General features: G+C 37.0%; 4 protein-coding genes across 4 annotated transcripts in view; 2 read left to right on the plus strand and 2 right to left on the minus strand.

Annotated features, from left to right (window-relative positions):
• Positions 1 to 1,752, plus strand: part of LOC115923172 — a 44,703-nt gene extending 42,951 nt beyond the window's left edge. Inside the window, exons 8-10 of the mRNA XM_030983494.1 lie at positions 198 to 354; positions 874 to 1,040; positions 1,593 to 1,752. Coding sequence (XP_030839354.1) covers positions 198 to 354; positions 874 to 1,040; positions 1,593 to 1,752 — 484 coding nt within the window. The remainder of the gene's footprint in view (positions 1 to 197; positions 355 to 873; positions 1,041 to 1,592) is intronic.
• A 790-nt stretch (positions 1,753 to 2,542) lies between these two features.
• LOC115922984 lies at positions 2,543 to 4,096 on the plus strand. The gene is made up of 2 exons (XM_030982877.1): positions 2,543 to 2,675; positions 3,137 to 4,096. Exons 1-2 carry the CDS (start codon positions 2,547 to 2,549, stop codon positions 3,737 to 3,739), a joined length of 732 nt encoding a protein of 243 aa, XP_030838737.1. The 5' UTR covers positions 2,543 to 2,546; the 3' UTR covers positions 3,740 to 4,096.
• A 9,536-nt stretch (positions 4,097 to 13,632) lies between these two features.
• LOC115923173 (ubiquitin-protein ligase E3A-like) lies at positions 13,633 to 15,853 on the minus strand. The gene is made up of 3 exons (XM_030983496.1): positions 15,638 to 15,853; positions 14,424 to 14,528; positions 13,633 to 13,758 (listed from the first exon to the last, which is right to left on the minus strand). The coding sequence occupies exons 1-3, from the start codon at positions 15,824 to 15,826 to the stop codon at positions 13,633 to 13,635; spliced, it is 420 nt and encodes a 139-aa protein (XP_030839356.1). The 5' UTR covers positions 15,827 to 15,853.
• Positions 15,854 to 18,952: 3,099 nt separating this feature from the next.
• On the minus strand, positions 18,953 to 26,037 carry LOC115923174. Its single transcript, XM_030983497.1, has 4 exons — positions 25,860 to 26,037; positions 23,319 to 23,400; positions 19,902 to 20,160; positions 18,953 to 19,125 (listed from the first exon to the last, which is right to left on the minus strand). The coding sequence occupies exons 1-4, from the start codon at positions 26,009 to 26,011 to the stop codon at positions 18,953 to 18,955; spliced, it is 666 nt and encodes a 221-aa protein (XP_030839357.1). The 5' UTR covers positions 26,012 to 26,037.
• Positions 26,038 to 26,263: the final 226 nt, after the last annotated feature.

The raw sequence follows: 26,263 nt of genomic DNA on the forward strand, positions 1-26,263 counted from the left end.
TTAAGGCAAATGTACGCAAGGTCTCTTCCTTAACGTGCATCTTCATATAATCATCCGTTTTCGTTTCACGAAAGGTCGTGTAACGCGACCAACCGACTAGACGCGATGACCAGACGATTTGAAGGTAGCCCAATACACATCTGCTATAATGTGAAGTTCCCCACGAGAAACCATGATTGTTTGTCTTCATTTTGTAGATTATGGCAAACTTGGCAGCCCGCGAGAGATACATCTTGGAATGTCTGGAGAAAGATTCCCCAAAACCTGACTGGGGCAGCGTTCATCAATAACCCTTTCCTCCGTCTCAACGAAGCTGGCTGGTGGATAGCATATGGTCTCAATTACAAACATCAGGTGATTATTTTATCATGCAAGATTGTATAGTGATCATTGGACATTGACTAACATTGGTTACATTTCATTAGAGACTGTTCTTGATACGAGATATAACTTGATCATGTGAGAGATGGGACCAGTTGTATGATACTTGCTCTTGTTGCTCCGCGTCAATTTGTTATGTTAACCAACTTCCTAATTTCAACCCTGGACCCAACACTTAACCCTAACTAGAACCCTAAAGTCCTTTTGCAACCTAAGCTTGGAGGGATTCTTGCGTGCTTTATGTAAGGTGAGAGCTGTTTGACATAGCTGTTGGTCTACCAAACAGAGGGCCATATATTGCAATCGCAATCAACAGTGTGTCTCTGAGGCCCATCTTCTCTCCTGATATGACAAACTCCATAAACAAATCTAAGAGTGAATGAAAAATACAATACGAATCGGTATCCATCTGAGGAGATAAATTAAGCCAATAAATTCGAACCTTTGGAGTGTTTCTCTCCTCTTTTAACTCATTCTGACCATTCCTTACAGGTTGTTCCGGTTGAGGCGTCACATTCCATGGACATCAGTCCAAAGAAGGTAGCCTGGTCCAAGAACATGGTCGTGTCCTGGTCCATCTCTAGTAACCAGGCTTCAAAAATGGACTGGATTGGTGTCTACCCCAAGGGATTAAACAACGATCAGTACCTAGACTACAGGTAGGCCTGAAAGCTCTAACTAGACGATTAGTTTGCTGGTATACATCAATCTTGTTCGTCGCTGTGTATAACAATGTCTTATGGATATTTATGTGGTGGTTTAATATTCTTTATCCGACTGCTAAGAAAGCATAAATGCTTGTTAGTAAGCAACCAGAGGACCGACGGCTTCATGTCATCTCCGAAGGACCTGGTAATGAGGATTGATGCTTTACCAAAGGGCACTAGCGCATCGACTGGGTTTCGAACCCGGGTCGCCGGATTGCAATACCACTGCTCTACGAACTGAGCTATGACGCCTCCAAGACTGTGAGAGACTAGGTTGACAGAAGAAACTGACAGAGTTAAGCTCTGCTCAAGCCCAATTTTGTGTGTTATGTCCCTTAATATAAAAGGTAACTTTAAAAATCGTCCATCTTGGGATAAAATTGCAAATTTCTGGAGTTTTTCACTTTTCTTGATGAGTGGTCTATAAAGGTTTCACCGTTCTTGAGTTTTCCATCTCTCTTGAGTGGTCTTTACAAAACAGGTTTCTTTTTCATTATTCTCCAGGTATGTCCAGGGTGGCCTGAATCCTGGAAAGAACCCAGTCAACATAGGGAAGGTGTCCATGGCCTCCTTCCTTCCGAACGGGGCTTATCAGGTTCGCTACCTGGTTAACAGTCAATTCATCAGCATTATGGAAATGGGTACGTTAAAGGCTCGTTTGTAATGCTATTCCCCATATTTTGTATTAATGACATTGGAAGTTTTTTTCTTTTTCTTGGACACACCTGTTAAAAAGAAGTTCCTTATATTAACATAATGTAATTTCAATAAATGACGATTATACATATATTACATGAGGATTTCTAGCAATGTTTTACATACCTAAAGAAGAAAAGTGAAATTTTTGTAAAATATAATATGTTCAAAACAGATAGAGAAAATTGAGGCGATGACATCATCAACTCGCTAATTTTGATACAGCCTATGTGGTACAGCAGGGACCCGTTTCACAAAGCCTTTTTTCAATGACAAATGACCTAAATCTGTGACAAATCTGCTGATAACCAATCAGAAGCAAGGATTTCAGTAGCTTATAACAAAGACTGTCACTTGTCACTTATGACAAGTTCTGGGAAATGCCCACCTGGTCTCAGCTGATCGGGCGCTTGACACGGGAATAGTCCCAGGCAGTAGACTAAAATTAAAGGGTTATGTGTATTCTTGATCTAGCATTTGCCCCTTACATAGTTGTTTACACTGAAATTCACCGTAAATCATTGAAGGAATGCCAAATGATCTTGCATTATGTACTTTTATCTTTTTCTACAAGCTAGAAGGACATATTAACCCGTTGACTACTGAATTTTCTTTTTCCCATTGAGTTAACACAGGGACTACCCCGTTCATTTCGCTAATAACTTAATAACATATTTCATGCCAATTTCCACATTGCTACCCAAACTATACTTGTCTGGATCAGATGTAACCTTCTACAACGAATCCCAAGAGTCGAAAAAGATGCAACTTTACCGAGGTATATACACCGGTCTGGATGTTCCTACGGATAACATTGATGCATGTATAAATGAGACTCTAGAGACTGTCCAGACGTTTGAAGAGTGCTTCCATGCGTTCAAGATGGGAAAGGTAATTACTAACGACTGTTCCCTCGGTGTTTGGAACGTCACCTTCATTAGAATTACAGATAATTATCGTACATGGTACGTGCACTAGAAAAGATCGGGCCCAACACATGAAATCTGCAATTGCAATAAAATGATTGACACAATGTCATTGAATTTTAATTTATTGAGTGAACAATGTATTCCTAAATGACATGACACCGAGATCATACGTTTTGGGTAAGGCGTTTTGATTCTACGGTTATTTCTGTAAGGCAATGTTGTTATCAAGATTTGCAACATTGCTTGAAGTAGCAAGAAATGTTTGAATGACGGCTGAATTCCCATACACCCAGCTGTGTGGTTGACGAGAGAATTCATTCACTTTATTGTTGTTGTTGTTATTATCATTATTATTGTTGTTGTTGTTGCTAGTGTGTTTACATTTTTATGCCTTTGTTTATGTTTATGTCTTTTTTCCCCTAGGTGTTCCAAGGTCTACAACTCCTCGGCATAGCCCTTGAAGATGTTGCCAAGACTCTGACAAAATGTCATCTATTTTCGATCACTCAGAAACTCCTGGGCTATATCACTGATCTCCTTAAGTGCATTCGGGGTAATTGTCTTAGTTTTGTCTTCGACTTTATTAAGGAGCTCCGGATTCTGTTTTTGAATAGGTATGAGATCTACGGGGATATCAGGGGTGCCGAGAATAGCTTTCAGCAAAAAGCTTATCAGCAAGGAGGGCTTTGTATCGGTAGATTTGTCAAGGCTTGTCTTCTGGTACAGGACTCCATGATGGTTAATGGTAGCTGGGACTCCATGAAGGATGTTAAACTGAATGGCACCATTAGTGGAGAAGGGGTGAAGGTGATTGGAACCGGTAGAATGAATTGGGTGACTGGCACTCAGGCTGGCAGCAACGAGGTTGTGAAGATGATTGGGAACAACAGTAGGGATGCCATCGTTAGTAGTGAGAATATGAAGCCGATCGGATCTGGTAGTAAGATGGGGGTGAAGCTGATTGAAAGTGGTAGAAAGGCAGGGGCGAATGTGATTGAAACTGGTAGAAAAGAGGGGGTAAATTAATTTAAAACTGGCGGAAAGGAGGAGTGGAACCTGATCCGTAGTATCCGTAATGTTGTGTTTTATGGAAATATTCATAGAAATAAATTTTTTGTCATTAGTCTTGCCAATTTAGCTGAAATAATAGTATCATAGAAGAGAAGACACATGGGGCAATATCTCTGTATAGGCATTTTCTTGTATGTACATTTAGATGGACATGATTATCATGAATGTAGATGTATTAATGCTGGTTCAGATTTGACGTTGCAAAACCACAGTAGGTTTTTTTTTTTATGATGACGTAAAGTGCAACACACTTTACGTTACTCTATCTTATGACATTAAAAAATCCTCTGTGTGCTCATGCCATTATAATGCATGGCCGTCTAGAGGATTTTTTTATGTTGGGGACCGGGTTAAAATGCAATAAATTATTGAAAATTTATTGCATTTTCTGTTTTTTAATTTATTTATGGAAACTGTCCCCTACCCTAGCCCCCGCTGCGTACAATCTTGGTTCAGTGACAAATCAATAGCCTCGTAACTGTGAGGCCCCATGATCAAAACCGTGTCGATGTGCTATATTAGTGCTCTTTTGTGGGGCATTAATCCTCATTACTGTCATTTATGACTTAAGGGTGTAGGTCCCCTATTTGATAAGCATAGTAGCATACACATGCTTTAGCAGTCACGCAAAAACGCACATTGGCAAACTTTTATAAAATACTTGACAGAATGATATTATCATAATCTAATTCCTCATATCCAAACTTAAGACAACTTTAAGAACAATCTTTTCAAACGCAGTGTAAAATTTGCAGAAATTTATATTTTTTTCTTCTTTCTTTTAATTTGCGGATCCAGAAGATCTTGTGAATCACAATGTCTACTCTCACATTTGAGATGAAATAAAATATTTATGAACGAAATCATTTCTCACGGTAAAAGAGGTTTAAAAGAATCACCCTTTCAATATACAGTCCGTCCCAGATAAAACGAAACCGAAAATTATCGATGTTTTATCATAACTTAATCACAATTATAATTGATAAAATGACACATGTTTGGAAAGCTTAGATCCTCTTCTTTCATTTGATGCAACTCATAATAATGCATATTTCACGCGAGAGTGAATAAAATCATTTTGAAGAGAGGGAAAAAAAACTCATTTGGCGGAGGATATCTGAAGTTCTAACAGAAAGTCAAATTTCTAAAAAAATGAGTCTCTGCCCTTTCATATGACACCTCAGGAAAAAAGGAAAAATGAGCTGCCTGCAATAACAACAAACGAAATTAACAAAAGACTTAACTCCGTTTCGTTGACAATCAGCCGTAGACGAAAGTCTTCATGCATGGCTGATTGTCAAGGAAACGGAGTTAAGTCTTTTGTCAATTCTGCTTTTTGCTACGGCAGGCAGCAAGTGAAAACGAATTCGTTTAATCAAATTATGGAAATGCAAGCACTACTTTAAACAAACAGAACTTTGTCATTCCTTGCTCATTTTCCCTGATTGAGGTGTCATATGAAAGGGCATAAACCCAACTTTCTAGAAATGTGATTTTCTCTTTGAAATTAAGATACCGCCCGCCAAACGATTTTTCGGTTTCCTCTCTTCAAATTGATTTTCACTGATGCGTGAAATATGCATCATAATGAGTTGCATCAAATGAAAGAGGGGGATCTAAGCTTTCCAAATATGTGTCATTTATTAATTATAAATGTGATTAAGTTATGATAAAACATCGGTAATTCTCGGTTTCGTTTTTTCTGGGACGCACTGTATAGCCTGAAAAAGTAGGCTGGATTTCCCAAAAAAGAAAGTTTTCCCCTCCTAATAACTATTCAATTAAATCATATTTTTATTCATCATGATAACGAATATAAAAAAACAGAGTTCATGGAAATTTTTACAAAGGCAGGACAATTTAGTAAACCTGTATGTTTAAAACCTACATGCTTCTAAAAATATCAAATTTCTGTTGACCATATGGCATCCAAATTTTGTATTCCCCCCGTCACCACATGAAAGAAAATGACAAAATCTTGTACCAAAATGCTATTTACATTCAAACATAATTATATTATTATTTAAATTATAATAATCATAGTGAAGCAACCGCGCCTATGTCTGACAAAACACTTTATTTGTGTTTGTATTTATTAACATCTATTTCCTTCTCAACAGTACAATATGAAACACAATGTATATATATACATGATATATGTAACAATTATTTCAACATAGAGTATACAGTAAATAATTCAGATACGGAAGGAGGCGAAAACCCGGAAAGCATAGCTTGAGTTGGGAACGCCCATAATAAATTAACACAGTTACCGAAAGAACTTTATAGACATTATTATGAAAATTACATTTTATATAACAGAAAGTTGATAGGAAAGAACAAAAATAGTAAATGGAACAGAGAGAAGGAAAAAAATGAGGAGAGAATTAAGTATAGGAAGGCATGTTCACTTATAAAGAGAATGTTACCTCAATTGGGCTGTGCATGTGTCTGTGATTACATAATAAAAAATAACGAAGTACTACAATTTTAAAATAGACAGCGGGTACATATCATTACAAACAAGCAAAATCATCAAACAAACAACAGCTTTATCCGACAGCATTGTCCTGGGAATATACATATATGGTACTAGCAACAGCTGAGGCATGTACGTAAGTGATCAAAATACAAACATGTCATTGAATTGAATTCCACAAGAGGTCATTTCACACATAAATACAAGAGAGGGTATCAATATCGAGCAATTAAATACATTTTTGCCTAACGGGAAAAAGTCTGCAAGGAGAGCGATTTTTGTAGAATAGATGGTAAGGTGTTCCAACATTTTTTGGCCCAGAATGTCAAATTGAAATCTTCGGGTTCTATGTTTAGGGAGATGAATGTTGGCAGCGCTTCTCGTATTATACGTATGGGTTTCCGAGTTGCATTGAAAATTGATAAAATCACTAAATTGTGATGGGAAGATGTTATTCATGCTTTTATTCATGCTTTTATACATGAAAATACCCTGTTGGTGCAAGTTGATATCACTGAATCTCAAGAAAATAATTTGTTTAAAGATGGGACCAGTATGGGAACGATAGTGCATTCCGGATATTATACGAATAATCTTCTTCTGCAATAGTGTAAGCTTTTGTATTATTCAATAAAATCTGATAATGTATACTTTTATCCAGATCTATTATCTTTAAATTATTTTAAAAATAATTCCATAAATTGGGGTAAAACAAAAATATTCCCCCTATATGAGCGACAGTGTATTCGTGTATTGTGCCAGTGTGCTCTGCTGTGCCAAAGGGATGGAAAAAACTATTCCAATGGATGAGCATGTTGTATGGGCAACCAGAACTTGTCTAACTTTGTCTTTATCTTTTTCTTATCCTTAATATCATCCTCATACTCGCGTTTTGTTGTGACATCGTTACATTATTTACGTTGTGGTATACCGAAGCGCACTCAACGATGATTGAGGAAACTAATAACAAAACTTAAAGGAGCTACACAAAGAAAATTCACTAACAACTCATAATTATAAAAAATTACATATGGATGGAAAGATTTTCTCTTGAAAAACACGAACAATTTGCTGAGAAATCATATAGATATCATGGAAAGGCGTAAAATGCAATTTCCCAAGACCCTCCTTAGACCCCCGAACGCCCCTGAACGTAAGTCAAACACACAAGCGTAGCGAGCTCTGAATTGTGACGTCACACACTGGACGAACAGCTCAGTGCCGTGTAGCAGTATGCAGCTAGCCAGCCGTGTCCCGTATGTGACGTCACAAATATTGACGCTCTACAAAGCACCGCTGAAGGCAGAAAATCTGGATCTCAAAACTAACATTTTTGAGAGCTGATTACTGCGGGCCCCAAACATATTTTGAAGAGGGAAGTTGTTGTATTTGATCAGTAAGGCTTTCCTTCGCAATGATATGAATTTTGCATCAATTCAAAACACTTTTGTTTCTTGGGGTGACTCCTTTAAAGGATTAGTCCACTAAAAAAAAAAGTGCTTTTAATAGATGCAGAAAAACAGGTGAAACAGAGCAATGGGCAGCTGGAGTTTCTGATAATGTGTAATACACACACATCCTTTGTAATTATCATCCCCATGATATTTTCTCCAAGTAATTGTAACTATACATGCAGGTAGTCAACCAATCATGCGGATGCAGGTACATGCTGATTATGTATCATATTGCGTGCATGACATTTCACAAAATCTTTTATGAACTTGAAGAATTGATACTATTTTCTGAATATTATATAATCATAATTATTGATTTTTATATAAATACTTTATCAAAATCCGAATTTTTCATGATTTAACTGAAAAAAACCCTCTATATTAGTGCATCTACACAAAAACATATTACTATCAATATAACTTGAATGCTGGTGTGAGGAAATAAGATTCTTGGGGGGGGGGATGTGAAATTTATGTTATCAATATAACGATAACAATTAGTGGATAGTGAGGCAATGACGTCACAGAATCATTAATGAGTTGCCCCTTTGTCTTGTGATTTTCAAAGTTTTTCATGTCATTAGAAATTCATAACTTTCTTATCAATTTTCCGATTTTGCTCAAACTTTTTTTGACTGGTTAGTCTAATTTTTCTGCTTCTATATTGAAAGTAAGTTATTTTTAGAGTGGACTTGCCCTTTAACCTTTTTAAAAACTACCATTTCCTCAACCTCAGAACATGTACTTGAAGGAATAGTTATTAGAATGTATTTTGAAAACAAAAATCGACTGAAGGTTCTAAATAATAGAAAGTCTCATTTTGTACAAAACTGCATTTATCGAAGTGCTAGACCACGTTCTTTATAAAATCCATGCCCTTTCATCTCTATTAGCTTCATGAGTCGTTCTTTGAGATGCTCTCTTTTGCTGTACATCGGGAGATGAAGCACGACGTAATCGTGACAAGTATTCACTTCAGGGCACATATCCTTCGGGGGGTTCCCCCTACAATCTCCGTCTCCTCCCATAGGCCACATCTTAGGACTAATCTCCTGGAAACCACCAATGGGGACATGGTCTGCACCCGTCAAGATTCCTGAAAACAATTTGCATCGAAGATGAATAATCGGTATCCATTTTTCTTAAAGTAGAGTACTGGTAATGGAAACGTAGTGACCACAAAACTGGTAATTTATCATCATAAAATGTGTGTTGGATACTAAGATGTCAAATGTCAAATCAATAAGTTTCTATTACTTGGCCCATTTGGAAGAATTCGGGTGTTAAAAAACTCTCATCCTATACCCTTTTCGGGGCAGAAACCGTTGAATGACTTGTTTAAATCTTGTAACTGCCTACCGCCCTCTCTCGGTTAAATAAGAAAATCTGAAGGTATTCTAATCCCCCCCGGTCAAACTAGTACAGACGGGCTTTAAAACATCCTGTTTTAACAGGGTGCTACGTTCAAGACAACGATAGTGTCACTGAGACAAGATGATAGTAATCTAGTCATTTCTAGAAAATAAAATATCATTGAAAACAAAAAAAGTTTCAAAATTCGGAAGGTTCATATTTCGGAAATTGAAATAGGGCTCATGATTTCCATGATTCTGAATGTTTCTAATTCCGAAAATTACATAGAACCCTGCATGATTTGTACAAAATTACGAATTTTCGTGAAAAGAACCCTTCTTCATTTTCGGAATTATGACTCCACCTGGTATGGGAAAAATGTTTTTTTTCTGAATTTCAAACTTTCGGGATCATGACTTTCGTAAAAACGAGTGCCATCCGAAATAATCAAAGGTATAGTGGATGGATCATGAAAGCATTGTGCCCTAAAAACGGAGCGAGAGAAATGGCTAGATTACTATTATCTTGTCTCAGTGACACTATCGTTGTCTTGATGGTAGCACTGTCAAAACAGGATGTTTTAAAGCCCGTCTGTACTAGTTTGACCAGGAGGGATTAGAACACCCAGAGTGGTCACTAACAGGTGGCTATCTCAGCTCTCAATAAACATAAGAAAAAGAGGATCTTGGGGGACCAACGGACACCGCTTGGCCATTGTTTGCTATATAGAAGGAGTAAGTAGCTACAAGTAGGCTAGTACAGTGGGGCTTTCAAAGGAATTAACAAAAACACTGAAATAACTGATCTTTTTGATATTATCAATTTTGTACACAGCACTATGCTATAGGCACGTCTTTTTTTATATACATTTAGGCATTTGTCGGTCAACGATCACCAGTGGAGATTTGACTTACTCAGGAAGTCTCTTTTATCATCCTCAGTGAGATCATGGAACACTGACCAAAACATCTTGACCACGCGATCGTTTGCTGTGTAGCCTTTTTCGTTACTGGCATTTTCAGTCGGGACAATGTCATAACCAAAGCTCTGTGCAGAGAAGAGCAAATTAAAAAAAAGAACAACAAACAACAGCAATAACAACAACAACGAAAAGATAATTGATCTGTGCCACTAAAAAAATGAAACACAATTTCAAATTTAGTTCTTCAGAAACAAATTTCAAGAATACAATTTGTATTATCTTTGTTTTATCTTCTATTAAATCTAAAAGCATTTAACAGCTTTGCATTATTCAAGAAATAAAAATAACGATATTTTGTACATCCATTTTCTGCATCTATCTTGTCCGAAAAAGATTAATTTTCGACATTTGTGATTTTTTTTTTTGAGTGCGTTGATGAGAGATTAAAAAGGAAAAAGAATGTTGAAGAAGAGATGCTCACTTTTTGAAAGGCCTTCCAATCATATTCCTTTCCTTGGAATAATGACATCAGCTCTTGTGGTGCGAAACGTTGGTGAAGACCGAAACGACCGAACATGCTTCGAAAACTCTCACTGAATACGTCGAACTGGGTCGATGCTGTGTAGTGCTTGGCGTAAAGATCAATGTACTCTCGACTGGGATTCATAAAATAAAAGAAATATTTTCATTGAAAGCCAACAAGACTTAAGGATTCATTTTAGGGTTCGTTTGAAAACGGGAGTAAAGAAAACGCGGCCTTTATTAAAACATCTCTCTTATTGTTCAAAATTACTTCTCAGGATACCATAATTAATAAAGGGGGTTTAGAAATTTTGTGGTGGTGGTTATTTTACCTGGCTGCTAAGAAAGCATAAATGCCTGTTAGTAGGCAACCAGACGGCCGACGGCTTTAGGTACTCTCCGAGGGACCTGGTAATGAGGATTAATGCCTTAGCAAAGGGCACTAGCGCATCGACTTGGTTTCGAACCCGGGTCACCGGATTACGGGACCACTGCTCGACCAACTGAGCTATTGCGCCTCTTGTAATTTAGTGCTTAATTACAAGAAAGAAACTTTTTAACTTACAACTTAAAGCTATAAACTCCAAATGCTATGTAACGTTTGTTTTGAAATTATATTTTGCGTCAGTATAAAATGTATATTCTAATAATTCTACTTAATGTAGAAAATTTCATAAACAATAATAAGGGATGTTTTATTAAATAACATTCTGAGACAAATTGATCCACAATCAACTAATGTAGACGTGTTGTGGTCTAGTGGATAAGTCATCCGACTGCAGATCTCAAGGTACGGGGTTCTAGTCCTGCCGCGGCACTAATTTCCTTTGGCAAGATGTTAATCTACATTTGCCACTCTCCACCCAGGTTTTAAATGGGTACCCGGTAGGATACGAAAGTTAATGCGGTTACATGAGCAAGTGTGCGCTTAAAATGACGCCTGGCTAGAATGTTCCCCAGGGAATGGAGAAAAAAATAATGTTCATACATTGTGTGCGGGCAAGCCTGAATCAGATGACCGGGGTAATAATATATCTGTAAAGCACTTAGAGACATCATCGATGTATTCAGCGCTATGTAAAAGCAGAATTTTTTTATTAATACTTCCGCGACCAAAATGTCTAATATAGAAGCTTATAAACACATTTCAACGGTATAAATCTTTCTGACGGGTCATGATACACTTACACATTTGCTGTGGTCACGACCTCGTCTCTGCCTCCTGGTTTGAGTTCGATGTCCGGTTCGTTCACAGGTCCATCCACTGTAAATCTGTAGTCGGAAAGCTCATCGTCACTCGCCTCTAGCAATGTTTCCATGCTCTTCGCCATCCCGGGATCAAGTAGTTCCAGATCTTTGAAACTGGACTGGCCAGGCTGGGATTGGCTGAATATTGTTAAAGACACTCAGTAGTCAGCTCTCATGGAGAATTCGACACCGTTCGGGTGTTTACCCCAAAACAGGTGTTGTCAATCACCCGGGTTAGCCTTGTGTTTTATGACCATTAGACCTTATGTAATGCTTTGCTTTCCCCCATCACCCGAAAACTCTCGAGTATTATCCGAGAGATTAGGGGAGAATTCTTGACTGGCCAACGGTTTTGCTGTGTGCAGATTTGTACTCCCATTAATGGTATATCCACCAAGTCTGGTGTCAGCGAAATATGGCCTTCTGCACATGGAAACTGCCGATACGGTCCCTTTAAGATACGAGTCGTATTATTTCTCTAGTCACCTGTTGTAATAAGCTACAGTTGATAACTAAATTGTTCATACCCTTACCAAGTTTTGTAATTGTTTAAAGCTTATCTGTACTAGTTTATGAGGGATTAGACCACCATGCAAGGTCACTAGACTGGTGATTATCTCATCAACTCAGCTCTCAATTAACATAAGAAAAAGAGGATCATGGGGCATCAATGGTCACCGATTAGGCATTGTTTTCTATATAGATGGAGCAAGTAGCTGCAAGTAGGACAGTGTGGCTTTAAATAAAAATTGGATTTGTCCCAATTTATGTTTCTCACATTAAAAAGTATCCAACAAATACCCTAATATAATCCGTTCACCTTTAATTCTCGAGATACGAAAAACAAAACAAAAATATCAAATTTGAAAGAGGTACGAATAATTTAATTGTTTACTGTATTGTAATCAGCAATGCATCCTCAAATATGATTTAAAATGTAAATGAGATATATTACTCTCTTTTCTCTCCCTCTCTCTCTCTCTCTCTCTCTCTCTCTATATATATACATTTTCTCTTTCTCCCTTTCTCTCTCTTTCTCTCTCTCTCTCTCACTCTTTCTCTATTTCTCTTTCTATCTATCTCTACCCTCTTCCTCTTTCTCTCTATCTCTCTTTCTATTCTCTCTCTCTCTCTCTCTCGCGCGCTCTCCCTCTTTTTTTCTTTTTCTGTTTCTCTCTTTTTTCTCTTTCTTTATTTCTCTCTCTCTCTCTCTCTCTCCCTCTTCCTCTCTTCCTCTTCCACCTCTCTCTCCCTTTCTCTATTCATTAGCTAAAGCTCTTCCATTCAATGTATTCCAGATCAATTTATTGACATACATGAAGTCATTCTTTGGTGTGTTCTTTTCAAGAGCTTGTGGAGTTTGACAACGAGCTATCTCTCAAACAAACTCGGTAAAACGCGTACGGAAATCTTGGGAAACAAGTCCTGCCAAGCTCGATCTCGTTTTAGTTCGCAGAGAATTACAATCATTTTGAAATGTTTACATTTTTCAGAAAATGTAACAATGAGCTCTCCAATGCAGGAATGCAAATGAAAATCAAACAAATTGGCAACAAAATTGGCAAAAGAATGAGAGACTTTATACCCCTGGCCCCAAAATATTAGACACACATAACTTACTTGCTTTCCTTCGATTAAACTAACAATTGTTAATTGGGTGTATATAGGGAAGGGAAAGAGCAACGTTGATCTGGCGCTGCTCAGTGGCTGCCGGGCTCACGATCAATTGGGCTAAAAGAATTTCCGTTTCGGTTTAATACAATTTGGAGTGGACTATTAGGCTATTATTATTAATATATTATTATTATTATTAATATTATTATTATTATTATTATTATTATTATTATTATGATTATTATTATTATTATTATTACCTAGTTTCAAGCAGTTTCTTGTAGACAAGAAGTGGAAACGGCATTGTGACGATGACCTTATTGTAGAACATCAGAGCAAACAGCTTGCCAACTGATCGCAATTTGTCCAGGTCCTTATCGTCCTATATGATACATTTCAAATACAGAAAAATACAAATTTCGATTGCCAGGTGTTTTGATCAGTACAACTATTCCTGCACGAAATACAGATTGATTAGGTATGCTTTTCCTTGGCCAACAAACATTATGTATATGAGGGTGTGCAAATTGTTGGTCTGTTCTCATGGTAATGCAATGTATATAGTTTATAAATTTCTGGTTATAAAGTCAATATATTGATCCCGTTAGGACACTAGCTTGCCTGCTTGAGTATCGAACCCACTCACTGAACACTGGGCCACAGGTCCTGATTACTCATGGTCGAGTAATCAGATTAGAAAACCAATACGTTCATAAACGAACGACGGTTTCGACAGGTTCCCAGAAGTAAATGTGGGGGATAACCAAGGAGGGCTTTCAAAAAAAAAATGGGGGGGGGGGGAGGGGGTTCAAAATAGGTACTTATATAGTGTTGGAATTGTAGATTAAATCAAGCAAATTGTTTAATGTACATGTGGAGGTTTCTATACAGAACACGTATTTTAAACATAAAAGGACGGGCAAATGATTTCGTGTTTCCCTGCCTCCGGCATGTTGATGCTAGTAATAGCTACAATCAACTTACATATTGAGATTAGTAATAATGGGTACTCAACTCCCGAGATGAACATTTAATTTCAATAATAACCTTGTTAAACCACAATGTCGTACACGAAGGAGAATCCTTGAGTTTCTTGAAGATGGAATGCTTCTCAACATTGAACAGCTCTTCGAACAGTCGGGAAAAGAATTCCTTTAAGAGAAATGAAAAGGAAAATACACATTTAAACATAATATCTAAACAATCCCAAAGTATCCGAAATCGGAAACAGCAATTAATTAAAACTAGTTTTCTTAAATTTAAAAATTACGGTCCAGTAAAGATTGTAATATTGAAATTGAAATATCTTAATGTTAATTTAGGTTCTTCATCTCGAATTTTATATAGAAAAATCAAAATAACACACGTACAGTATAACTAATTTGAAAGTACAACGAGGGTTTCGGTAGAAGTTGTATTAAGTCTCGTTTAGCCTTATTAAATCCGAGGAAACCGGTTACAAAGCGACTTGACCATCATATTTTATAATATTATCCAGATTAATGAACAATAAATTAAGGCATTTTCAGTGTTGTTTCCTTCTCCAAAGCCTAAAGTCACAGCAACTAAAATATTTCGTTTTGTTCAGACGACATCGCAGAATAAATGTTGGCCTACGTCTTTGAAATTAAGCATGTCTGCATGTTCTAGATAAAGTTATGTTCACACGACCGCAACACTATTTTCGAAAATCAACTCAAGGGCAGCCTAAAGATAAAGTTGAGTTGTGTTCATACGATTGCATTGTGAAAAAACGGTGTGGAATGGATCAGAAGAGGTTGATCATCTAGCATATAAGTATTTGTGTGTATAGCAATGTTTTGGAATCATCAAAATGATAAGAAATTTGGCAAAGTCTTGGTAAAGTTACAAGCACTGTACACAGAAAGATGTATAGTTATGGGACTACGCGAGCACGTGACCTAAAAATCCGTCCCGATTTGTACGAAGTTACATGCCATATTTATAACATGAATGCATTTGAAGAGCCATGTTTTTTAGGGAACATGGTTTATCTGATGTTCTTCCACATTTGCATAATAAGAATGATAACGCTCACAAATGTTTGTTCACCTCTTCCCAGAACTCAACCTTCTCTTTAAATACCTTATTGTATGTCCGATATCAATAATTTTCAGATGACACAATACGTCATTGTCCTTTTTACACGGTTCGATAGGTGACACGCAAAACGATTAAAAGTGCCTTCGGTTGATTTTTCGATAGTAGTTGAGATCTCGTGAAAGGGTGTTCAGATTTACCTTCATGGGGCCACCAGCATCTACACCCCAAGATTCGTTATCCTTGAAATGGACCGCCAACGGGAGCAAGAGAGACGTTTCATCTTTACCTTTAACCTCCGAGATCGCCGATTCAACAACCTTCTCTTTGTCGTTGTCGATTTCGAATTGAAGCTGTGCTACTCTCAGGTTTAATGCAGCTGGGTTCATTGTCAGATTCCGAAAAGCTTCCTCCAAATGGCGCTGGAGAGGGGTTCATGGGTAAAAAAAAATATTTGAAACGAAATAAGCCTTCCATGCATGCAACCATCGATGGTCATAATGATAAGGCCTCACAAAAAAGATGTTGTATTGCCCTTTAGGTGCCAAAAACATGGGTCGGTCGGTCAGAAAATCTTTTTATTTAAAACTCCCTCTTTAGGCTGATATTTCTCAGTTTTGCTGAAATACATTTTTTTCTAAAATACAGTTTAATTTTTTTGTTATTTTTTTTGCCAGTATTCCGTAACGTGTTTTATAATGCAAACAACTATTGGCAAGTCCAATCACTCAAGTAAGAAAGATAAGCGATTTGGTAAGACTATAATAATGTCTCAACACACACGCAAACAAGAGAAAATGAAAGCAAATACACAGAAAGATATAGAACAAATATAATTTGGGTTATCTGAATATCAGATGGACTAAAACGACATTTTTAAGTCGTGTAAGTTCATTTTGGGTTATTTATCCACAAAGTAAGAATTAATGAAAACTAATTCACAAAGAGAAAGTTTTAGCTACATTCTGGTTTTGTTTTGATTAAACAAATATTTATTACTTACTACATGTATAAGTGACATTCTTTACCACGCCTTTATATATATATATTTTTTTTTAAATACAAATCATTGAGAGTTCACTTCTTCACTACGACAGGTTTCATTTTTGTTCCTTCAGATCAAGAAATAAAATTAAAACTGAAATTGCCAATTCCTCTTTTACTCACATTTTCATAAAGACATTTTGAATAAATTAGTTATGGTTATGAAAAGTAGAATAATATGGATAGTGACCATTGTATGAAATTTCTTTAAATTCACATCTAATTTTCATTTATCGAGAAATCGAGAAGATTTTTTTTTGCTGCTTCCATGACCTCACCATGTCTATGAATAGAACTTTAAACATACCTTACATGCATCTTCAAAGTCAATACACAGCATCTTCCACTTCAGAGGTACATCCAGTAGAAAAAGCAGGTTACCTAATGGAAGGGGACCCTGAATAAACGAGGGGGGGGGGGAGAAGAGGGGGGAAAAGGGAAAAATATTTTCTATTACATAAGCGGACGAGAAGAGAAAACTCGATGGCGGGAGTCAATATAATCTCAAATCCAAGGATGAGATAAGAACATTTCACCCCTACCCCCGGCTTTGAGTTAACCTGTTTTTGGTTAAAAATCATCATAATTATGTTTCTTTAGAATAATCTAGAATGAAGTGATTAATGTTCAAGTAATCTTGATACAGATTTGATACATTGTCGATAACATAATTATATCACCCCCACCTCTCACATGGTGCAACCGTAAGCCTACTGCATAATTTCATGATTGTTTTTTTTTTGTAGTGTAGTGTAATGTTCTCAAGAAAATATGAGGCATAAGATGACTAAATAAATACCGGGAGATGGGGTTGCAATTGCTGTTGATGATACTCAAGAAGATTATTCGCGATCTTCCTGTTTGTTTCTTTATCTCCTGATTGAAGGATGTAAAACTGATTCGCTCGGACCTTGCACCCAGGCGATTCATTGATCTGTATGTGAAATGATCCATAAACGTCTTTCAATCTCATTGCATCATTATAGTGAGACAATTTTGCATTGAGCAGTTCCATAGAAACGTAATTAAAGGGAAATCCTACCTTCATATCAAAGTACTCTCGAGGAAAGTAGACAAGTCGGAAAAGTATAGACTGGTAAAAGTTTGAATGAAATTAGACAAAAATGAGAAAGCTATGCATTTTTAAAAGTTGTAATCACTACAGATATGCGCTCTTCAAATTGACTCAAAATCTCTCTCTCTCTCTCTCTCTCTCTCTATCTATCTCTATCTCTATCATCTTTCTCTCTCTTTCTCTCTATCTCTCTCTCCCTCTTGCCTTATTCCTCAGAATCTTTTAATTGACACATTCACAATTTGGTGTACGTTATATTTTAATAATGGCATTGTATAACTAATTTTTAAAGTCGATTCCAATTTGTAATTTATATATTTCTGTGTGGTTATATTATCAACTCAAACGTAATTATGTTAATTCAGGTTTTAAGGCTTTTATCGTTGCCTATCTTCAAAATATTTTTCCCCCTTTTTCTTTGATTGTTTGGTTGCTCAACATTATTTTTGTCTGTTTATCTGCTACCATTACCATATATCAGTTTAGTAATTTGATGATCCTGACCCTACTTTCTCTTAGTTTATTTTGGTATTGTATTGATGGAATTGAATTATTTTTGTCATCTTTATTTCGTATTGTACTTGTCATACCTTTCGTTTGGCTCACTATTGTATATTTACTTTATTTATAACCGTATTGTATAATTTGTAAACATGAACAGTTTTGGTCCTTGGACCTTTGAATCATGTATATTTATATGTCTTTTTAAACCGAAATAAATAAATAAAGTAATGTCTCGAGGATGTAGTTTCGAATAACTTTCCTTTTTGTTCAATCACACAAAATGACTAAAATTTCACGTTTTCAAAAATGTATGATTCAGGAGGGTTTATCATCATTAGAGGACTTATAATAATATGCTATCCATAAAATATTTTGAGTAGTGTCCCAAGGAAGAAGACACCAAGGAAAAAAAACTGAGATTATTTATATGTTTGTACATGACAAACGGAAGAGTTATCCGTGACAACGTCACAACCACTGACTAAACTGTCGATTAGAGACACGCACATAGACTTAGTGATCTCATATTTCAAACACTAATAATTTCCTTAAATGAATTATTCTTATATACAAATGAACTTATTACAAGGGTAGGATTACACGTATCAATGAGTGTTACATTTTGCACTGACTGTGAAACAATAAACCTCAAGAGGGTAACAGTGAAGGTTGCTGACCGGAAGAGTTGACAGGTTAAATGTTCAACCTATCCCCAACAGTATGCCTCAGATTATCAGATTATTCGCTACTTTGTTACGATCTTTTGATGTAGGTCGACATCACAATGCATTTCACACTATGAATATTCAAATTACGACAACGCGTCGCATGAAAACAAACATGAAGTCAGACAGACAGAACAACCAATAACAGTTATTAATTGAAAATTAAATCATTTCCGTTTCCCAAACATACGAACCAGTCTCAATATCTCAAAGTATGGGTAATTATCAGGTGGTTTCGACGCATTATTGTCCAGATAAAACTTCAGCTCATGCCTGAATGCCTGTACGAAGACCTTGATCACTCTGGCTAAAAGATCAGAATCCTTATCCCACCAACGTTCTGTCAAGGGAAAATAAAATATTTTATCGAATGGTCCAATGATCTAAATATTCAAGACTCATTCTATGCTTCAAATCAGTCTAAAATCAACCACTTGAAGTCAATTTTATAAATTTACGACTGAGAAATTCATTTTCCCGTAAATTTTTGCACGCGAAATTAAAACAGTTTGTCTAAAGGTCCTGGTCTCTGTTATCAAGACTCATTCTGTGCTTTAAAGGCCCACTGCACTACTTGTAGCTACTTGCGCCCTCTATATAACAAACAATGTCTAATCGGTGACCGTTTGTCCCCCATGATCCTCTTTTTCTTATGTTAACTGAGAGCTGAGTTGATGAGATAACCACCTGTCCAGTGACCTTGCAGGGCAGTCTAATCCCTCCTGTAAACTACGGCAGATACGCTTTAAATCAGTCCAAACACAACTATTGTAGTCAATTTATTTTGAGTTTCTTTAAATTCACGATTGAGAAATGTATTTTAACCTGCAGTAATTGGATAATTGGAAATAGTAGACCCCTAATATAAGGACTAAATATTCGTAATTGTACGTAATAATCCCGTATTGACTTTAGACACCGGAAATAGGGGTCCTTTCAAAGGGAGGGAACATGTATATGCGTACCCTAAATAACACTGAGTGCGGGGGGGGGGGGGGGAGGGGGGAGGGGGCAGGGGGGGGGGAGGGGGAGGGGGAGGGGGAGGGGGAGGGGGAGGGGCTTGCCTTACTATATAAGTGAACATTATGCTTCAAGCCACTTTTGATTTGTCATTACCAAGCACAGCGATGTTTCTCTTCGAAGTTTGATACATCAAGGTCAAGATTACTGCCATTTCTTTGATGATACGACCACCCCACTCTTCATCCGGTCTGTCGAAGGCTGGACACTCGAGTAGGATCGGAACTACTAGGAGAAGATCGGGTTCGATTTCATCATCGCATAATTCTGAACGCATTCCCCTTCTCATGTGCTCGAAGAAAGCTGCTGCTACCTGCATTCCCCTCCTCATGTGCTCGTAGATAGCTCCTGCTACCTGCATTCAACATGAGCCAAACGAATAGTGAGAATGAGATTTTTGCTCCCGAAAATTTGAAAATCACGCTGGCCGAAAATTCGCTCAGTGGAGGGGGGGGGGGGGGGGATTGCTGTAGCAACAAACATAGTTGACAAAAGACTTAACTCCCATGCATCAGGTCTTTCGTCTTCTTTGTGCATGGCTGATCGTCAACGAAACGGAGTTAAGTCTTTTGTCAACTCCATTCGTTGCAACGGCAAGAAGCCAGTGAAAACGAACCCGTTTGATCAAATTATGGAAATGCAAGCATTACTTTAAACAAACAGAACTTTGTTATTCCTCGCTCATTTTTCCCTAATTGAGATGTCATATGGAAGGGCAGAAATTGAACTTTCTAGAAATGAGATTTTCCCTTTAAAATTCAGATACCGCCCGCCAAATGACTTTTTGTTTTCCTCTCTTCAAATTGCTTTTAATCACTCATGCGTGAAATATGCATCATAATTTATCATGAGTTACATCAAATTAAAGAGGAGGATCTAAGCTTTCCATATATGTGTCATTTATTAATTATGATTGTGACTATTAAAGTTATGATAAAACATCGATGATTCTCGGTTTCGTTTTTTTCTGAGACGCACTGTATATAGGTATAGCACACCAAAAATAAGTACAACAAACACATTTTATTTGATGATTGCAAATGATCAAGCTTTATGAAAGGTTCAACAAAAAAAGAAGCAGAATTGAAATCGGTCAATGCGTTGTGATTTTATACAATTTTTTTGATATCGCAAAATTACCGAAAAACCTGCCAGAAATGGTCAAATTGGCAAAAACGGCAAAATTCGACAAAGTTGATAACTTAATTCATCACTTTCTCGGACACAAATAAAAATTAAATTATCAGACACTAAAATATCATCTTTGTGGTAAAAACTACAAAAAAGAAAATTCATATATCTATTACCGTTTTGAAAACAGAAGCAAACAAAATAAGTAATTTTTGCTATTTTTGCGAATCTGCAGATATGAAAAAGTTGTGAAAATAACTAAGTCCGCCTAATTAATATGCGCATATGTAATCGAATCATAACCGAACATGATACATCAATGAAACCTATGTATATCACACAGGTATGGAAATATTTATTTTTTTGAAGAAAAGGAAATTATGAATATTCATCAAATATGCAAATTAGGTCATTTCAGCTAATTATAAATATCGTTGGTGGGTGACAAAACCTCGTATCTCAATTTTTTGAGATTTTGATTTTTTGTTGCATAATTTGTACCTAATGGCCTACGACACCACCTGATAAATCCATGGAACGCTTCCTGTCTCGGTTTTTTTCACAAATTACACACAAAAGACGGTGTCACAGCACTAAATCTGTTGAGACAGGAAAGGTTTTTTTGCTCTCCTGAAAATTCAAGATTTCGACGAAATAGGAAAGTCAAACTGTTCATTTTGTGGCATTTTATAAATCATATATTTATTTATCATATTTACACCAAATATTAACATTAAATTCCAAATATTTTTGCAATGCCAATAAAATATGGCGATAGAAATTACTTGGATCACCGTTACAGCTTTTTTCCTCATATGTGTCACAAATTATTCAGAAAAAACGATCATATGATAAGAATTTGCAGATTTTCAGCTACATCACAGTATAGTTTTCTTTTTAAATAATGTCAGATTTGAGGATTTATGACGATTTTCCGAGAAACCATTCAACAGTCCATAACATTCCACAGGGACTGAATTTCAGAGAAAAACAAAGTTTGGTGATTCCAGTTGTGGCTACCTTGAGTGTAAACAACAAATTGATTCAATGAGTGAAACACATGAGGATATTGCATTTTTGTAGGGGAGTTTTATACATTGAGGTGCATTTTCACCTCGCAGAATAACAGTCAACAGGCGATCAGCGGGCCATGTCACACATGGCTGAAAAGACAATATTCTAATTAATAATTTAACATATTTCCCACATGCCTATAACAATGAAACTACACAGAATTGTAGTTAAAGGTATGCTTGAAAGATATGTGAAATAAAATTTTTAAAATTATTGTTCAGTATTTTTGAAATAAATTTACGAAAATGGCTATTTCTACCAACTGACTGCTGTTGTGTGTGTATGTGTGTGTGCGTGTGTGTGTGTGTGTGTGTGCGTGGGGCAGACTGTGTGCACAGGCAGTGTGATCACCCTACTATATAGTGCAGTATATATATATATATGTTCTAGGACACCTAACCCCTTGACAACCACCATCCAGATAACCATCCCTAGGGTAACCACCCCCCTAGGACAACTACCCTCTAGGACGACTACCCCGGGGCAACTACCCTCTAGGATGATTACCCCCAGTTAACTACCTCCTAGGACAACACCACTAGGACAACTACCCCCAGACAACTACCCCCGAGGACAACTACCCCCTAGGGCAACTACCCCTAGGACAACTACCCCCAGACAACTAGCCTCTAGGAGAATTGTCGGGGAGGGGGTAGCGGTCCTAGAGGATGGTTGTCGAAGTGGGTAGTTTTCTAGGGTTAGTAGTCCGGGGGTAGTCGTCCGGGGGTAGTTGTCCGGGGGAGTTGTCCTAGGGGGTAATTGTCCTAGGGGGTAGTTGACTGGGGTAGATATCCGGGGGTGGATGAACAGGGGGTGTCCTAGAACCATAATATATAAATATAAATGCGGTAATGTATGTTTTAACTCAAAATCTCCATCGTATTTAAATCATTCAAATTTACCACTTTCTCAATGTAATAATGAAACTTAATTTGTTATGTTTGAAGGAAAAAGTCTGTCCTTTTATTAAAGTGGGAAAAATGTTTAAATAATATTTGTACGCGGCGAATTGGAAAGTTGTAGCATCACAAATCTTGACCGAATTGCCGATTTGACATGGGAGATTTAACACATTGATTTCAGCAAGTGATCAGATTTTTTTATTTCAGAAATGTTAACTAAACTCATTCAAACACAAATGACTATATGCTCGACTTTAACAAAGTCATGCGATCACAATGAATCAAGAGTTATTTTATGCATAACATTAAATGTTAACCAAAGAAGAAGAAGTTTGCAATAATAAACTAAAATATAATTGCGAGTTCGGTATACATGAATATTACAAACTAAAGTATTGACACATACCTGTTCTAAGAGCTTAATGTTGCCTTTGAGAAGGAAAAAGGTTTCCTTCAGTGAGTCCATTTGCAAAGCCGCATATTGGTCTCTTCAAATAAAATATAAATGTAGAAAACAATACTTCGATTAATATAGAGAAAGACCTAGATAAAAATGATGTGGCATATATACTTTTGGTTTGTAAAAGCCATGCGGGGGCTATAATCTAAACGTATACTGTGTAAGATTCATTTGACAATATTCAAACAAAACTGAATAACTTTAAACTAGTACAAGTATGCAATGTCGTTATCATATATCATCGATATGAATCCTCTCTGGGGTATAGACAACATTTTCTATGCCACGGCAAGCTTTGATAATGATATTACCAAGGGAGGATTCATAAGCGTCAGTGCTGTTTTTCCTGAAGGCGTTGCAATCATCATTACCCCCAACAATTAACAGGTACCCACTTACACCTGGGTGAAGGGTGTCAAATATAGATTAATGTCTTGCCAAAAGATGTTGGTGCCTGGCTGGGATTCGAACCCTCAATCCTTATATTAAGAGTCAAGTGAATGAACTGCAATACCACGACACCACCATGCACAGTTGATATGTGAAAGGTTATGTCGATTCCAGAGGGACCATGTGGCACCCCTTCCCCTTCCAAATAAAAAAAACCTGATGCCTTTTCCTTTTTTTCCTTGTTAGAATTTATATATTTCAAGACTATTAACTCATTGAAAATGCTTTATTAAAAGGTAGAGGAGTAGAAATCAACTCGGGAGTTTCGAATATTAGATATCACTTTGTTTTGAATTTGAATCAATTACAAGAAGGGGCGGCCGAGCGACTTCCAAAGTGGAGGGGGGGGGGCACCAAGAAAAAGGGCACTTTCTGGAAAAAAGGGCACCTACAAAGGGAAATCTCAAAGCGAAAATATACAATTTTGTTGGTATTGGTATATACCCCTACATTGTGATTACAATTATTAGGGATGATTTAAATATTTGTTTCACTTTTTACACCATACAAGATATTGCTTAAGCATCATGCTTTGCAGTTGGGTTTGATTGTCTACAAAATTATCTGCGAGCGAGGAAAATATCGAAGAGGTGTGAGGTCGCAGTGCGATAAATTACATCTTATAAAGAGGAAAAAACAAATCCTAATGGGGTTATCAGCACATTCTTATAACAGAAGACTGAAAAGACCTTTGATAATTAAGTAAAATAAGTTTATCATCTATAAATGCGTGCGAGCGAACTTTGGGGGAAATTGCTCTTATTCGCTTGGAATTAGCTAGGACGCCTTTAATGATGAGAGGAAAAGGGGACACTTATTATGAAAGAAAAGGAGCATGTGCCAAAGTACAAAGAGTACATATCAGAGGTGAAAATGGGGCACTTCTTACACCCCCGAAAGGAGGCACTCACCAGGGATGAAAAAAGTGAGTCATGAGAATAGTAAATGGGCATTTGTCGACGGAAAAGGGGCCTCAATCAGATCTTGATAGCGGCATTTATAAGAAGTGAAAAGGGGCATTCATGAAAAGGGGAAAGGTCCCTTATTAGAAAGGAAAAGGGGCACGTATCATTGTTAAAAGGGAAACTATCAGAGGTGAAAAGAAGCACTTATTGCACATGAAAAGGGCCAATGACCAGATATGAAAAGGGGCACTTATGTGAATGAAAAAGGGGCACTTGTAATTAACAAAAATTAGTTGAAAGAAAATGGGCACCGGACATATTTTAAGGGGGCATTTTTTGGAGGTGAAGGGGGCACTTATCTGAAGTGAAAAGGAGTAACTTCTCGTACCTGAAAAGGGTCATTTATCAAAGAAGCGGCACTTATGAGAAGGGGAAGGGGCTCCTTTTTTTAATGGGTCACTTTTCATTAAGATAAGGGGCACTTATTAGAAAGGAAAAAGGGAAAATGTGAAAATATAAAATGCGCTTATCCGAGTTTAAATAGAGGTAGTTATTAACAGGGGAAGGGGCACTTCTGACAAAGTAAAAGGGGCACTTGTCAAAGTAAAAGAGGCACCTCTCAGATTAAAATAGAACAATTATCAGAGGTGAAGGGGGCACTTATCAAAAGTGAAAAGAGGCACTATTCGTACCTAATTAGGGGCATTTACTAGAAATTAAAAAGGGCACTTATGAGAATGGAAAATGGACACTTATTGCAAAGGAAAATGGGAACATGTCGAAGGAAAGGGGGCACGTGTCCAAAAAAGGGGTACTTATTAGAGTTGAAAGTGGGAAGAGGCACTTTTACAAATTAATAGGGGCACTTGTCAAAGTAAAAGGGGCACTATTCCTATGAAAAAAGGGCACTTCTTAACAAGTTAAAGGAGCACTTTTCCTATGTAAAAAGGGGCACTTTTCTTGTGATTGAAAAAGAGGGGGGCGCTGTGCCCCCCCGTCTCCCCCCCCCCCCCCTTGGGAGAGCCGCCTCTGATTCCATGTTATAGTGGAATAGTGGAATATAGTGTTATAATGAAACTATATGTTTTGTAATACAACATGGAGGAAAGATGGTCAGTTAAAGTATCCTTACCCGAGCCCAATGAAACTAGTATCTCGGAATGCTTCTACCAGACGTATTGGTGTCATCGCTTTAAATAGTTCGGTTCGTTGCTTCTGAGTTAGATCAGTTCCATGATCCAATCTGAAGATACTGTCAAGTATTAGCTTGGAATTGGTTCCCATGGTTACTGGTTCCTGAATATATCCAGCTGAAGGTATTTCAAAATTGAAATTGAAATTGAAAGCAAAGTATTTATAACTTTCCATGTTTTCAACGACAATACAAATGACCCCAAATATCCACAGATCTTTTACTCATGGAGAAGTTCCACTTTGAGCATCTTAGAATAATAACTGCCAAAGTCCTAGATGTGCTTCATGAATACCTTTTGTTTGTCCTCTTGAAAATAATACTTCCACCTGCGTATCATAGAA

Source organism: Strongylocentrotus purpuratus, unplaced genomic scaffold (genome assembly GCF_000002235.5).
Source record: "Strongylocentrotus purpuratus isolate Spur 01 unplaced genomic scaffold, Spur_5.0 spur5_scaffold_13, whole genome shotgun sequence".
NCBI classification, from domain to species: domain Eukaryota; kingdom Metazoa; phylum Echinodermata; class Echinoidea; order Camarodonta; family Strongylocentrotidae; genus Strongylocentrotus; species Strongylocentrotus purpuratus.